Source organism: Lepidochelys kempii, chromosome 3 (genome assembly GCF_965140285.1).
Source record: "Lepidochelys kempii isolate rLepKem1 chromosome 3, rLepKem1.hap1, whole genome shotgun sequence".
Lineage (NCBI taxonomy): Eukaryota > Metazoa > Chordata > Testudines > Cheloniidae > Lepidochelys > Lepidochelys kempii.
In genome coordinates this window covers 132,078,839-132,094,741 of record NC_136382.1, presented here as the reverse complement: position 1 = coordinate 132,094,741, position 15,903 = coordinate 132,078,839, and the positions used below count along the sequence as shown (strand labels likewise).

The 15,903-nt window shown below is 43.3% G+C and overlaps 1 protein-coding gene across 2 annotated transcripts in view; it reads left to right on the top strand.

Moving 5' to 3' along the window:
- Window positions 1–5,993: 5,993 nt before the first annotated feature.
- The window catches only part of RAB4A (RAB4A, member RAS oncogene family), a 32,277-nt gene continuing 22,367 nt past the window's right edge, over window positions 5,994–15,903 (top strand). The window contains exons 1-2 of one of the 2 annotated variants that reach the window (XM_073338059.1): window positions 5,994–6,232; window positions 13,193–13,273. In XM_073338059.1, the coding sequence (XP_073194160.1) occupies window positions 6,202–6,232; window positions 13,193–13,273 (112 nt within the window). In that variant the 5' untranslated portion in view covers window positions 5,994–6,201. The remainder of the gene's footprint in view (window positions 6,233–13,192; window positions 13,274–15,903) is intronic. The other variant, XM_073338058.1, reaches the window with a different exon arrangement.

The following is a 15,903-nucleotide window of genomic DNA, read 5'->3' as shown; positions in this document are numbered from 1 at the left end:
TCATTAATCTCTGCGTTGTCACACTCTCCTAGCAAGCTATCCATAATTAAAGAATCAAAGACAAGAAAGGTCAAATGTGACTAATTGCTATTTTAATGAAAATGCCACTGCTGTATCTCTGTGCTCTGATCCTGGTGTAAAACCACGTATCTCTGACCAAGTGAATTTGTTTTTCTTGTTTGATGGACATTGTAACCTTTTTCTTTTTGGGGGAAAAAAAGAAATCAATAGCATCTATACTGAGGGATTCACTGACCCTGGCCCCTTCACCCAACACTGCCCTCATGCTGGAGTACAGTTGGCTCATGTGAAGATCTGGCCCATGGCACACAGACAAGTAGACCTCTGTGAGAGTTTCTTGCCTCCTGCCCCAGCCCCTGCACAGCAGAACCATACCAGGGGACTTCTTAAACGTTGCATTTTAGACCCTCTTAAATGGTGTTATCATGGCTAAGGCTACGTTTTAGTCACGGGTATTTTTAGTAAATGTCACAGACAGGTTGCAGTCAGTTAACAAAAATTTATGGCCTGAGACCTGCCCATGACTTTTACTAAAAATACCCTCAACTAAAACTTGGGGGGGGGGGGGGGGGCGGGAGAAGGAGGGGCTTCCCGAGGGCTCCGTGGGTGCTGGGAGAGGGCAGCTTGGGTGCTGGGGAAGGCGGGCAGTGGCACATGGCCCGGGACCCCTGCTGGTGCTGGGGGGGGAGGAGAAGGTTCGCAGGGCTGGCAGGCTCTTTATTTGGCTCTGCACCTTCCCCCCCCCCCCCCGCAGAGTTTGGGTGTGGGTGGGGGCAGGGGATTGGGACATGGGATGGGGTGAAGCAGGCTCTCGGCGGTGCTTACCTCGGGGGCTCTCCGGAAGCGGTGACACATCCCCTTGCTCAGCTCCTAGGCGAAGACATGGCCAGGCAGCTCTACACGCTACGTCCGCCTAGACCACTGGCTTCACAGCTCCTATTGGCCGGGAACAGCGGCCAATGGAAGCTGTGAGGTTGGTGCCTGCAGGTGGAGGCAGTGCAGAGAGCTGCCTGGCCGTGCCTCCACCTAGGAGCTGAGTGAGGGGGATGTCACCGCCTCTGGGGAGCCCCCAGGAAAGCACCGCTGCATGGGGAGGTGGTGGGGAGAGGTGTGCAAAGCTTCTTATGTATCCTTATAAATACAGTACAACTTCTAGTAACATTGGGGATATTCAATAAGTTTGAATAATTGAGGTATTTTAGGTAATCAAGGGAGTTTTCAATTTAATTAAATGTTGTCATGGGATATGACCCTATTTTGGGTAACAGAGATTATCAGATAATTAATATTTGGCTAATCAGAGTTGCACCCTATTAAGAATCGGCTTCATTTCTTTATATATGTAAATTGTTTAAATCTCAGCACAAAAACATTAAAATTTTTCTAAAGCTCATTAAATGCCCTGATTAAAATACCACTGGCCTCTACAAATGGCGAATTAGAGAGGATTTTCTTGACCAAATTACCTTAGGGGTAACTACCCCACTCTTCACATATTCAAAACTTCCACAGATTCCAAGATCAGGCCTTTATTACTAACTGCCCAACAAAGCAAAATGTACTGACTGGTATCATGTACACCCACAAAAATTATTTGAATCAGTATTGAATAACTATCTATTTCTAAGCACAATTTTAAAATTCTACCTTTTCTCTCCTTTGGAAAAGCCCTACAAAATTTTAAAAATATGAAAACAGTAAGATTCTATGGAAATGTAATAGATTTCTATAGAAGTTGCTCTAAAAATATGGATCCTTTCCATAGGTGGTTTTTAAATTATCTTATACAAACCAAGAATACAATTGTCTATTGCACTGTATATACTTTTTTTAAAAAATCTTTAGAAAAGTTATCACTTCCTATTAAACTATATAGGATTATTATAAGATTAAGTTCTATGGGTCTTTTTCAGAAGGATTACCTCATACATTACTACTATCTTTCAGCCATTATTGAAAACTCCTTTCTAAAGCACACTTTTCTAATTTGAACATTTGAGTTATTATTCATGTCCCTCTCCACTGTTGCCTATTCATGGCAACCTCCTTCTCCATCTAGCCCTGAAGCACATTCTTCAGATGAAAGAAAAGGAGTACTTTTGGCACCTTAGAGACTAACCAATTTATTTGAGCATAAGCTTTTGTGAGCTACAGCTCACTTCATCGGATGCTCATCGGTAGCTCACGAAAGCTTATGCTCAAATAAATTGGTTAGTCTCTAAGGTGCCAAAAGTACTCCTTTTCTTTTTGCGAATACAGACTAACACGGCTGTTACTCTGAAACAATTCTTCAGATGGTTAGACAAAGGGATCACACAATTTATCAACCACCAGGGGACACTATTGACAATGGAAAGAGGATACTAATGTTGACTCATTAAAGGGAAAAGCAATGTAAAACAAACTCCTGCGTGTGTACATGTATATAGACGTAGATATAGATATTTAACTTACTATTGTTACAAGTAACATTTAAGATTACAATACCTGAATGGAAATGGAGGAAAAATTTATTTGACTCCCCCCCACCCCCGTTTGTTTACTTTGTGCATTTTAAGTATGTGCAATCAGGTTTCACTGTTTTACCCTATATAATAAGTAGCTATTCAGTCAGTTTCTTCTATTGCTTATGTGTTTTAAAGAGGTGTTTTAAAATGACAAAAATAGGTTTCCTACCTGAAACTACTAAGATACTGGATTCAGAGTAACAGCCGTGTTAGTCTGTATTTGCAAAAAGAAAAGGAGTACTTGTGGCACCTTAGAGACTCAAATAAATTGGTTAGTCTCTAAGGTGCCACAAGTACTCCTTTTCTTTTTACTAAGGTACTGAAATTTACCAAATTTCAAGCAGATGGTGCCTCTTTAAAACCCTTATTATCAATATTTATGAATGCAACATATATAACTCAGCATAATATTATGTTAAAGCCAACACAGCCCACTGAAACAATGTTTTAAAAACAAAAGGTACTGACTTACAGAATCTAGACCTTATTAGTTGATTCATAAAAATGACATAATATATCAGAGGATGGCAAAAAGCCATGTAAATAAACCAGACAAGTTCCAGACCTATTTAAATTTATTAATAAAGTTTCAGTTTGCAACTTTGACAAAACATCATTTCTGAATACCACTGAAGTCAATGGGGCTGGTAGATGCAGATGTTCACCAGTCTGGAGCTTGTTGCAGGACTAGGGCCCTAGACCATAGACAGGTGGTGTCAGCTTCCATCTTTCCCTGGAGGTGTTCAACCCCTGCTCAGCTCCAGACCCCTTTCCCCAAACCCCCACCCATGCCCTGCCAAGGGTGACCATATTTCCCAAAGGGAAAATGGGACATCCCTAGTCACTCACCCAAGCCACCGACCCCCCTCCCCACAAGGCTGTTGCCAGTCGCTGGAACCCTGACAGCCCCCCGCATGCTGGAACGCTGCCAATCCCCCAGCCCTGCCTCCCCCACCGAGTGGGACTGGCATTTCCACTCACCTCCCCACCTCACATGCCTCTGCACAGCACCCCACTTTTTTGACAAAAGTGGGCATTTGTCCCATTTGCTCTTGCCAACTGATCAAGTTGACAAGAGGAAATGGGACAAATGCCCACTTGTGCCAAAAAAGTCAGGACAGCCGGAACAGGACTTAAAAAAGGGACTGTCCTGGCCAAAACGGGATGTATGGTCACCCTAGCCCTGCCTCTTCCTGCCCCTGCTCTACTCCAGGCCCTGCCCTCACCCCACCCCTTCCCCCAATCTCCCTCCCATTCACACCCCTCCTCTGCCCCCTCCCCCAAGCATGTCCTATCCCTGCTCCTCCCCCAGCACCTCCTGCATCCCATGGAACAGCTGATCCATGGTGGGCGGGAGGCTCTGGGAGGGAGGGGGAGCAGCTGATCAGTGGGGCCATCGGCAGACACAAGGCACTGGCAGGGTGGGGGAAGCTTGGCTGCAGGTGGGTGCTAAGCACCTGCTAATTTTTTTTCCATGGGTGCTCCAGGGCTGGATTACTTGGCTTTACGTTGATACCTCTTCCCTCATTTCCAAGAAGCTACTGGACAGCCAACAGATAGTAATAACTTTTATTCATTTCTGAGTAGTGCTGAATTTGAGCCAGCCACCTAGAAGTGAAAGGCAAGAACACCTGTAACCAACCTCTGAGCCATCCTGTCTCCTGCATTTATGTTAACTATGATATAAATTTTTGTAGACTTTGGAAGCTGCAATATAATATAAAAGTGACCTATAAATACATTAAAAAATAAAATGCTGTAGTTTAGGAACACAGGAATTGCCATACTGGATAAGACTACAGGTTCATCTTGTCTCTGACAACGGCCTGTACCAGATGCTTCAGAGCAAAGTGTAAGAACCCCATAATAGGCAGTATGGAATAATCTGCCTCCCACAGAGGTCTCCCCTGATCTTTAATAGTTTGGGAATGGCTTAATCCCTGAAGCACAAGATTTAATATCCCTTCCAACATTTTTGTTGTACATTAAATCAGTTTGTAAACATGTAGTAAGATTTTTACCATTTAAATGTCCTGAATTAGATTATTCCATAATTTGACCTTTCCATCAGAGGTCACCAACCTTTCTTATGGGATTTTAGCCATTCATCCAAATAGTGGTTTGAGGTACAAACTTGAAATTTGCTCCTGCACACTTGTGTCTGATTTCTGGGGAGGTTGGGTGGAGACTGATTATCAAGAACTCACAAATCTAACCATTTACAAAAATCATCACAATCCCCTAGGCGTGGGGGCCATGTTTAATATAAGGCCTTTGATGTGGAGACATGAATGTCCTTTGAGGTCAGCAGCTCTATTAATCAGACAATCTTGAGAAACTCATTTTAAGTGAAAAAGAGAAAAGGAGGACTTGTGGCACCTTAGAGACTAACAAACTTATTTGAGCATAAGTTTTCGTGAGCTAAAACCCACTTCATCGGATGCATGCAGTGGAAGATACTGTGGGGAGATTTAATATACACAGAGAACATGAAACAATGGGTGTTACCATGCACACTGTAAAGAGAGTGATCAGGTAAGGCGAGCTATTACAAGCAGGAGAGGAAAAAAAACCTTTTGTAGTGATAATCAAGGTGGGCTGTTTCCAGCAGTTGACAAAAATGTGTGAGGAACAGTAGGGGGGGAATAAAGATGGGGAAACAGTTTTACTTTGTGTCATGACCCATCCATGCCCAGTCTTTATTCAAACCTAATTTAATGGTGTCCAGTTTGCAAATTAATTCCAAATCAGCAGTCTCTCTTGGGAGTATGTTTTTGAATTTTTTTGTTGTAATATTGTGACATTTAGGTTTCTGTAATCGAGTGACCAGAGAGACTGAAGTGTTCTCCGACTGGTTTTTGAATGTTATAATTCTTGAGGTCTGATTTGAGTCCATTTATTCTTTTACCACAAGTCCTCCTTTTCTTTTTGCAGATATAGACTAACACGGTGGCTACTCTGAAACCATTTTAAGTGCGTGTGTCACCGGCAGCCACAAGCACCCAAGGGGGGTGAGGGGGGTGCTGTCCACTAGAATCAAATTGCTGGCAGCCCTCAGGTTCCTGGTAGCCAGCCTGGCCTCAGGCCGTGTTAAGAGGCACCTCAGGGCCCAGGAGCTGCCCAGGCCAGCATAGGAGAAGCGGCGCTGCGGGCGGAAGGGTCCCCTCTATCGCGCACCCGGGCTGACGAAGCGACACCACTCACGTGCCTCCCACGCAGTTACTGGCCCTCCCCCAGCCGCGCCCAGCCCCTCCCTCTCGCCCTCCGTCACCTGTCCCTTGCGCAGGCAGCCACGCCCACGTCCCCTGCTCAACTCCCAACGGCCTCCGCGGCTCGTTCTTAAGCCACGCACGTGCGCTCTGTTTTGGTGAGAGCCGTTGAAGGTGGGGAGGAGGGCGGAGAAGGGCAGACAATGCGCATGTGTGAAGGGGAGACCACGCCCCGAGAGGTGGGGTGGGTGAAGAGCTGCGTGCGCACGCATGCGCAGATGGGGCAGTGCGTGCCCGTTCCGAACCAGTTGCTGCTGCTGAGGAAGCTTCTGGGGTTGGGGGGTTTGTAGCGGCGGCCGCTGTTGGGACTCGCCCCCCCCCCCACCCCGGCCATTTGTACCTGGCGTCCTGAGGCGCCCCCCAGGCCCTCGCTCAGCACCAGCCGAAGGCGCGACGCTTCCAAAATGTCGCAGACAGCAATGTCCGAGACCTATGGTAGGAGCCGGGCCGGGGCTAGCGGGGCGCGGCGCGGCGCTGCCCGGGCGGCTCTGCGCTTGCGGGGCCCCGGAGGGTTCGCTCCCTGCTCTCCCGTGCGAGGTGCCGGGCCCCCTTGCGGCCGGCCCGCAGGCGATGCCCGCGCCCTGTGCGGCGGTTCGGCCCGGTAGGGGGCAGGGCACGCTGAGCTCCCGGGGGGCAGGGGCAGGGGATGTCAGCGGCTGCCGGTACTGCGGGACGGGTCTGGGAGCTCGGGTGGCTCCGGGGCCATCGACTCCCCGGCCCCAGCGTGTGGGATGCAGCAGGAGCAGTTTCCTCTCTGGGCGCAGCGCTGCGCGGGTGCCTCGGTGCTTTATCATCCCGCGGGGGGAGATTTGCATCCTTCTGAATTAGGAAGAGTTGGCCACAGCTGGAGACAGAACAGGAAATTTGATGGACTCATGGCCTGACCCAGTTTGGCAGCGGGCTTTTAGCTCCTATCCTTCAGCCAGACTTTTTCTTTACGTTTGTGAAACAAGCAAACACTAAAATACATTCCCTGTGTTGTCAGCTTCCTGGATTTCACCGTCGTCCTTCTCTTTGGTGCTCAGTACAAGAAGCCTACAATTAGAATGCCTAGTTTAATACGTTTTTTCAGTGTTGAGAACTGGTGATTTATTTGACTTGTTGGTGAAATTCAGGCCTTGAATCTTAAGTAGACACTTAATACTGTTGTATTTTAAAGGGATTCAGAAGGAACATCAGAGATCCATTGTTTTAGCAGGAGGTGATTGTTACTTTTGTGGCAGTGCTCAGAGATTTTAATTAGGATTAGAGTCTTGTGCTAGATCATGTCTTTCTATAAGTTTGTACGGAGCCTATGTCCAAAATGCTTAAAATCAAAGATAAAATATGTAAGTATAGAAAACCATAGGAGGGAATGGGGAAAGAGGACAAGAGAACAGTGATATCTTGTCTATGTAAGCACGCTAAAGGACAAAGTTAAGGCAATCAAAGGGCCTGTGCCCAGCATGGCCATCTTCTTGCCGCTTGGTCTGGCTTACCACTGTAGCTGAGGGTTGTAGTGCTCTCCTCCTGCCCTAGAGAGGGGAAAGGGCAGTTCATAGTCGTATTGAGCGCATCCTCAATTTAACAGGACATCATTGTAAGGGTAAGTACAATAACACATTTACTTGAAGAAAAGGAGTACTTGTGGCACCTTGTAGCACCTAATAAATTGGTTAGTCTCTAAGTACTCCTTTTCTTTTTACAATACAGACTAACACGGCTGTTACTCTGAAACATTTACTTGAGGTTCCTTCTTCTGCATTGGACTTGCCTGTGTTTGACTGCAGTGGAGTCTCAAACAGGTCCTGGCTCATGGCATAGCTTGATCAGAGGTGAAAGTAAGCCGGTACGCCCCGGTATGGTGTACAGATAAGAGCCAGTGTGCCGTACCAGGACCGGCTTTCCCAGAGGGCAATTTAAAGCCCTGGGCTAGCGGCGGTGGGGCTGCGGCAGGGATTTAAAGGGCCCCAGAGCTCCGCTGCTGCTACCCCGCCGGGGCCCTTTAAATCCCTGCTTGAGCCCTGCTGCCCGAGCCCTGGGGTAGCAGTGGTGGGGCTTTAGCGGGGATTTAAAGGGCCACAGAGCTCCAGCCACTGCTAGTGCCCCGGGGCCCTTTAAATCCCTGCCGGGGCCCTGCTGCCTGAGCCCTGGGGTAGCAGCGGCCGGGCTCTGGCAAGGATTTAAAGGGCTCCAGCAGCTGCTACTGCCCTGGGGCCCTTTAAATCCCTGCCTGAGCCCTGCTGCCCAAGCCCTGGGGTAGCGGCAGTGGCGGGGCTCCAGCGGGCATTTAAAGGGCCGGGACGGTAGCAGCGGCTGGAGCCCCAGGGCCCTTTAAATCCCCGATGAAGCCCGGCCACCGCTACCCCAAGGCTCGGGCAGCAGGGCTTAGGCAGGGATTTAAAGGGCTTTGGGCTCTGGTAGCTGTTACCACAGCGGAGCCCCAGGCCCTTTAAAGTTCTGCCAGAGCCCCGGGGTAGTGGTGGCAGCTGGGAGCTTCCAGGGCTTCTCAGTGATTTAAAGGGCCTGGGGCTCCGCTGCAGTAGCGGCAGTTGGAGCCCTGGGCCCTTTAAATCACCTCCAAGCCCCAGGGCTCCCAGCTGCCTGTGCAGCTGGTAGCTTGGGGGTGATTTAAAGGGCTGCGGGCTCCCAGCCGCCACTACCATGCTGACCAGTTTTGTGACTAATGATGGTATTTCTTGTCATCTGAAACTCTCTGGTGCATGCCATATAGTTACTTTTTTTCTGAAGATTTGTTTTTAAACCAGCTTCTCTGTGTTATGAGGATCTTAACTACAACCAAAGATTAACATTTCTAAACTCTTCTTTTAGCCATAGCAGCAAATTTTTGTGTAATGTCTGAGTGACCTTCTTCTTTCAGTTGCACTGTCCAGAAAGAATGACAGAATTTAAGACAGAAGCTCCTCTAGGATGACAGCTGAATGGAATGTTGGAACTAAGGTTTCTTTGTCAGTTGTGAAGAAAGAGAAAACAAACCACAAAATGAAGTGACTTGCAAAGTGTTTTTGCTTCCAATTCTGCTCTGGGAAGAGATGACTGAAAAGACATTCAGGCAATTCAGCAGCAGTAGAAGCACTAAATATAAATTGCTTTCAGTGCTCTAATACTACATGGAGTGAGCATATAGAAATCAATTTTGTTCCTCACTGAGTTTGAATAAAGACTGGTGTATGCTGAAATTATAGCTGGACCAAGGGGATGCGTTAAAACCCATTTTCGTAGGGTAGACAGGACTAAAACCATGTTTCTGAATCATGTTAAAGCTTTGGCTGTGTCAGCACATGTCAAGGACAGTTCAAAACAGTTAAATCCTGTCTAAATTACAGAATGGAATGGAGTCGTAACGGTCTTCTGACACAATTGTACCTGGAGTGTAGCATGGATCTTTGTGAGAGGAGTTTGCCAAAACAGCAGAGTGAAAAGTACTCTCTTCTCTTTTTACCTGTTGCATAATGTATGGACAAAGGGCATGTGGTGAAATTAAGTCTGTGCACTTTGTGTAAAAAATATTTCCATTTAATAATGCGTGTTCAACTTGTGCAACTCATCCAAAAGACGTTATTGTAGCATTTTTGCTCCACAGATATGCTCCTAGTGTATACTCTGAAACATATCTATGTTTGTCACTGACAAAAAGTTTGTTTTTGTTCATACTTACTGTAAGATGAAAAGAGCTATGTGGAAATAAGATGGATTCTATGCTGGTGTTCTCAACATACATTCTAGTAGCAAAATCTTCAATAAAGAGGTGTGTGTGTATATATACTTCAATTTACACCTTAACCTCACTGTTGCAGCTCATTTGAATCAGTGTTGCCTAAACAGGCAGTTCAAAAAAAATGTAAAAAATTAAATTGTAAACTAAATTTGATCTGGAGTCGACTGTTTAGATGACAAAAAGTTTGAGGCATGGACTGTCTCCTATTGTAATTATACTGCACAATGGGACCCTAATCCTGATTTGGCCCTCTGTGCTAGTATGATACAAATAATAAGAGACAACCCTGGAATACCAAAATGCCATTTTCACTTTTCAGAGTAGAATTTGAAGGGATACCATCATCTTCAAACTTTCAGACACATTTTTTAAATACAACTGTTAGAGTAATTGTAGAGGTTATTTGTAACTGGAAAAAGGTTAAAGAGGAAAATATCTTTCATATTTATTTTTTTTTAGTTTATACACTAAGTGCTATCAAATGCACAGGGTATAGTCAGGTTTCAGAGGGGTAGCCATGTTAGTCTGTATCAGTAAAAACAACGAGGAGTCCTTGTGGCCCCTTAGAGACTAACAGATTTATTTGTATTTGTTTTTGTATAGTCAGGTTTACTGTGTCTGATGTGGCTCTTTCACACAATGTGGTGGTGGGGATTTAACGCTCCCCCCCACCCTTTTCTTTTAACTACAAAATCTGACAAGGAGCCTTAGCTAAGTGTATTACCTAAGACTACTTGATTTTAAATATGGGTTTAAAGTCACTGATATACTTTAAATCTGGGAGACTGTATTGAACCAAACTGATCACAATGAAGATACAACGTTCTTTTGAAAAGCTTGTGTTAATTCTTAAGTGGGGGAAAAATCTGAATTTAAAAACTTTGTCAGATATCTACAAAGCTGTCAACTGATGCCATCTTGGGACACTGTGGGATTTTATGATAAATGTCACAGTTTGACGCAGGCAGTAGTCTTGGAGGCTTTCCAGATGGCCCAGAGAATGAAATCTTCTGAAAAGCATGCATTTTGGTAATACAGAAGTTGGGAGAAGAACTGTAGGCCAAATAAAGGCGCCTAGGAACCAGTGATATACACTGTGTGAAGCCCTACCTTTCAGTCCACTGGGGAAGATGCTATCCAGAATGCCCATCAACTAGAACAAAAAACCCTCCTGTGTAACTGTAAACGAAGCAAGAATAGCTGGATGGAGGAGTGAAGTTTAACTGGGAGAAGAATTTGGGAACAGAATGTAGTGAGGAAGAGTGATCCTATACTTGTGAGTAAGTCAAACATCTCAAATTAGCAGAAAATATAATGCTTTGATATAATTCTAACGTCATGTGTGGCACCAAAAAGGCAAAACACAACCATAATACAGTGACAGTGTACGCTGTCATTGTAGAGATGAATACATTCTGGAGGAAAGTTTTACAGACATAAGAGGGATGGAAACATCCAAGCATCAGTCTTCTGTTCTGTCTTCCCATTTACTCTTCAACAGCAGGATTTTATAAACACTGAGAAATTTATTTGTGGTGGTTTTGCTATTCCTATAAAATGCTTAATGATACCGTAACAAAGAATCATTCCCTAAAGCTAACTGATTGATTAACCAAAGTGACTATTACCTGTAGTTTAGTGAGTTGGACTAGTTGTTTCTTGTTACTTTGTCCTTCAAGATTTTCAAACTAGTAGATATCTTTTTGCACCTAGTTTTTAATAATAGATTGGAAGAGAGAACCAAGCTTTCTGCTTTTTCAACTTCAAATCTGTTTTTTACCTTTGAAATAACTAGTCATGGAACTGAACAGTTGAATAAACGGAAATGACAAAAATACTGTCTTGGTACTTGCAGAAAAGGCTAGTTGTCAAAAGCTGACGGCACTTTAGCAGACTCTGTCCTGGTATTTAGCTGGTGCCTTCCACCAGACCAGTGGTTTGACTTTTTTAAAAAAACTTGGTAACAAACATGTACTGATTAATATCTTTTATTAACATAAATGATTTTAATAGATTATAGTAAATTTAGGTCTCAACACAGGTCATAATTAGGCTTACTTTTAAAAATAAACTTAAGTTCAATTTTTTTAAAAAAATATTAATTCAATCCACCCTGAATTAACATGCCAAATTTAATCTTTATTGCCATGTATTGGGAAATTGATATGAGAAAATTTATTAATATCAGACTTAAATGTTGGGGGAAAAAATCTTTCCTTTCCTTGACATAAGCAAACAGTGAAAGTAGTTCCATAAGGGAAGGGTGAAGCAGGTGTGGGCAGAGCACAAATACTGAACATGTAAATGAGCCAAATATAAAGAATTATTCAGTTAACTTCTATTTCTGAATCACTTTTCATGGCACAGAAGTGGCTTAATTTTTAAGGGAGATGTGAAGGCAGTGATCCTGGAATATAACTTTTTTTTTTTTAAGCCTGTACATATTTTCTGTATCTGAAACAAGTTTTTCTATATATTACAGTAGAATATGGAGTTGTGTAATTAATACACATACGCTTTTAATTTGTTTTCATTAATCCAAGCATAACAGCACAACTCAAGGGTTTTGCACATGGATTGATGATACAAATGCATGACCACACTAACTATCTACAGAACATCAAGCTAAAGGGTGACGAATTTCTGGAGGTGGTAGTGCTCAGTATTGTGTGTTGGGTTTTTTTGTTTTGGGGTTTTTTGTTTTTTTTTAAAAGTGAAGTATGTCCGTTTAAAAACTGAGTTTCTTAATTTCTTTGTAGTAGGTGTTATAATACTAAACTTATTTATTCCTTACAAATGGCTTATGTATCTTGAGTCCAACAGTTTATTGATTTGTAATATGGTTATGCCACAGTTTTTTTTTTTTTCCCTGAACTCTAACAACCACTTTGTGTATCAGTATATCTTGAATGGTGTTTTGATTTTGTTCAGCGTCATGGTGAATTTTTTTAGTTCTTGATACTACAAATAGCAATGCTTCATTTTCTCTTGACTGTCTTAAGGTTGACTTTTTCTGTGTTCTCTTGATGTAAGAACTGTTACATGAAGCAGATCAGTTTTCATGTGTTTAAAATAAATCACCTCTTATGCTCTTAACGGCCAAGAGGCATGGAAATGGTATTACTTCTAAGTAATATCACTTCTTCTACATTTTATGATCGGAATCAATTCCTAGGACTTTCAGTATGACTTTCATTTTGACTTTACAGAAACATCTTCATGTACAAGAACTGTGTTGTAATGTCTGAGCAACTTGAAATGACTTTCAAATAGTGTTTAGGGCTCTCATTGTGAAAAGTGGGGATACTACGAAAAACATCTTTAAAGACCACCTATCTTACTATGCCTTTGTTTTTTTTCTTTAAATTGCCCTTTTAATCCAACTTCTCTGCTTTTTAGTTATCTATCCCTATAGCTCCATAAACGTAGTGCTGTAACTCTTTTAACCCCTTTATTGCTACCTTATCTTTATGGCCATTTTCCTAAGTTTCCTATCTATTCCTCCTCTTTAGAATAACAGCTAGTGGCAGCTGGCTGACTGAAGACTTGTTTTCTCCTTACCCTTATTTACTTGGTCTGTTGACAAGGCAAAAAGCAGATATTAAAACAGCAGTAAATGTCTCATAGTTGGCTCTCTTCACTTTCATATTTGCACTTCTTTTGTTTTCATTCTTCAGATTTCCTGTTTAAATTCTTGGTTATTGGAAATGCTGGAACTGGCAAGTCCTGTTTGCTTCATCAGTTTATTGAGAAGAAATGTAAGTATTTATGTCTGCATAATGACGTGTCTGATGTTTCACCGTACACTAGTTTTTAAAGCTCTGTCCACACTGACATCCATTTTTTGCTAGCCACAACATTGTTTAAAAGTATTTTGTACTAACAGCATTTCTTTAACCGGTGTAGACAGAAATTTCGTCTGGGAACTGTGTTCAAAACCATGTTCTAAAACTGTGCTGTTTTAGAGGGAGATGATCAATACTATGATGCTCAGTAATAATTCTTGTTCACATTGTCTAGGTAAACCATACTAGGGCATGCTAGTAGTGAGTGTTTAAGCAAAGTAAACTAGCATGTTTCTGATGCCAGAGTGGGCTGGGCCAACACTTGTGAGAGTACACCTTTATCTATTCTGTACTTGTTTATATTTGGCAAAAAACTATTTTAATACAGAGTTGACATTGCTTGGCGGCATGTCGTTCCTTTGCAGAACATTGAGTTGATCAAAACTGAGACTTCAGAAAACCAGCAAATGCAGAGTTAAGGTTGCCCATGCAACTTTAACTCTTCTTTTCTCTTTCAGCAGTGCTCCCAATACACCCCCTTAACACACATACCTTTATTCTGCAAACTCCACAGTTGCAGAGCTCTTCACTTCCTTTTACAGCCCATTCTCTCTCACTCACAGGATTTCATCTAACAGTATTAGAGAACAAAAAAGAACAGGTTGTCTATACCCTCTTCAAGCAATGACTCATTATTCACATTGGCTATTGGCATTATAAGATTCAGGGAGTTCCAGCTCCTGGCATATACTCTCACACTTAGCCAACTCCTCAGAAAAAAGAGCATACATGTTGCAGGAGCTTGGGGTGCACTGGCAGAACTGGGGGGTGCTATGCCTTCTTCACTTAAGCCTCTAACCTCTCTCACCTCCCCTGCCAACCATCTCCATTTTTCCCCCTCCCTTCATTGCAGCCACAAACCCTCCTCCCTTCCTGGGAAGCCTTCACACATCTAACTTTTTGTTCCCCTCCAAAATGAAAGTGCCACCCCCGACTGTCAGGTCTTGTCTATGCTTAAAATGCTGCAGCAGCACAGCTGCAGCACTTCAGTGAAGGCGCTTCCTACACCAATGGCGTAGGTAATCCACCTCCCTGAGAGGCAGTAGCTAAGTCAACAGGAGAAATGCTTCTGTCGACAGTGCTTTCTACATTTGGAGTAGGCCAGTATAAACTTGCATCATTCAGGGGTGTGGATTTTATATACCTGTTTTTCCTTTTACACAACCAGAGCACAAACTTATGGACATAAGTTGCTACTGTAGACCAAGGGCATGTCTACACTACAAAATTAAGTCAACTTAATTTATGTCAGCATACAGCCACTGCAGTAATTGCATCGTTTGGGTGTCTACACTTTGCTCCTTGTGTCAGCAGGCACGTCCTCACCAGGAGCGCTTGTACTGTCAGTAAAACAACAAGGAGTCCAGTGGCACCTTAAAGACTGTGGGTAAAAAACTCTCGTGGGTAAAAAACCCACTTCTTCAGATGCATGGAGTGAAAATTACAGATTATAGGCATAAATATATATTTGCCCTTCTCTTCATATGCCACTATATATTTATGCCTGTATCTGTAATTTTCACTCCATGCATCTGAAGTGGGTATTTTACCCATGAAAGCTTATGCCCAAATAAATCTGCCAGTCTTTAAGGTGCCATCGGACTCCTTGTTGTTTTTGTGGATACAGACTAACATGGCTACTCTGATACTTCGTACTGTCGGTGTGGGGTATTGTGGGATGGCTTCTCAAAGCCAGTAACAGTCCATGTAAGCAATTCAGTGTCTACCTTGGCACTGTGTCAACCTAACTACATCAACACTGACTCTGTGCCTCTCATGGAGGTTGAGTTATTAAGTCGACACAGTGGGGGGCAGATATGTTGGTGGGAGCGAAATTTTAATGTAGACACTTACATAGTTAGATCAGTGCAAGGCGGCTTATGTCAACCTAACTCTGTAGTGTAGACCCAGACCCAAGCCTCAAATTGCAGCAACCTTCTGCCACTAAGTTCAAAACTCCTTTTGTCTGAAGTGGGGTGTTATGATTGTTAATTGAATGGTGAGTTCACAGCCACCAAGAGGCTGTGATTCATCCCTTGTCTGTGATTCATCCCTTCGTAGTACCTCTCAGTTTAACAGAGCAAGGCAGCAGAATAAACCATTTTGTGGAGTGCTGTAACTTGGGAACCCCTTGGTCAAATGACCGCAAATTTGGATCACTAACAGTATTGTGCCCCCACTAGGCACACCAAATTTCAGAGTAATCTGTTTTATTTTTAGAGTACTTATAAGAGACTAGTTTAAAACATATGGATGACAGCAATGGAAACTCTAGCTGTTTTACTGTATTGGCACATGCGCACTATAAAAAATGTTTTTTCTTAAATACTGTTGTCACTAAATGCACTACCTTTGACTCGCATCACATCAGCAGTTTGATCTGTAGCTCTGGGCACAAAAAAACCTAACACCACCCACCTAAAACAATGTTTAAGAAATGGCTCTTTTGGGGGTGGAGGCTTCTATTTCTGGAACTCTGGGCTGAAATGACTCCAAATTTGTGTCATTAATCCTACCTGCTGATGAAAGAGAAATCAGACTAA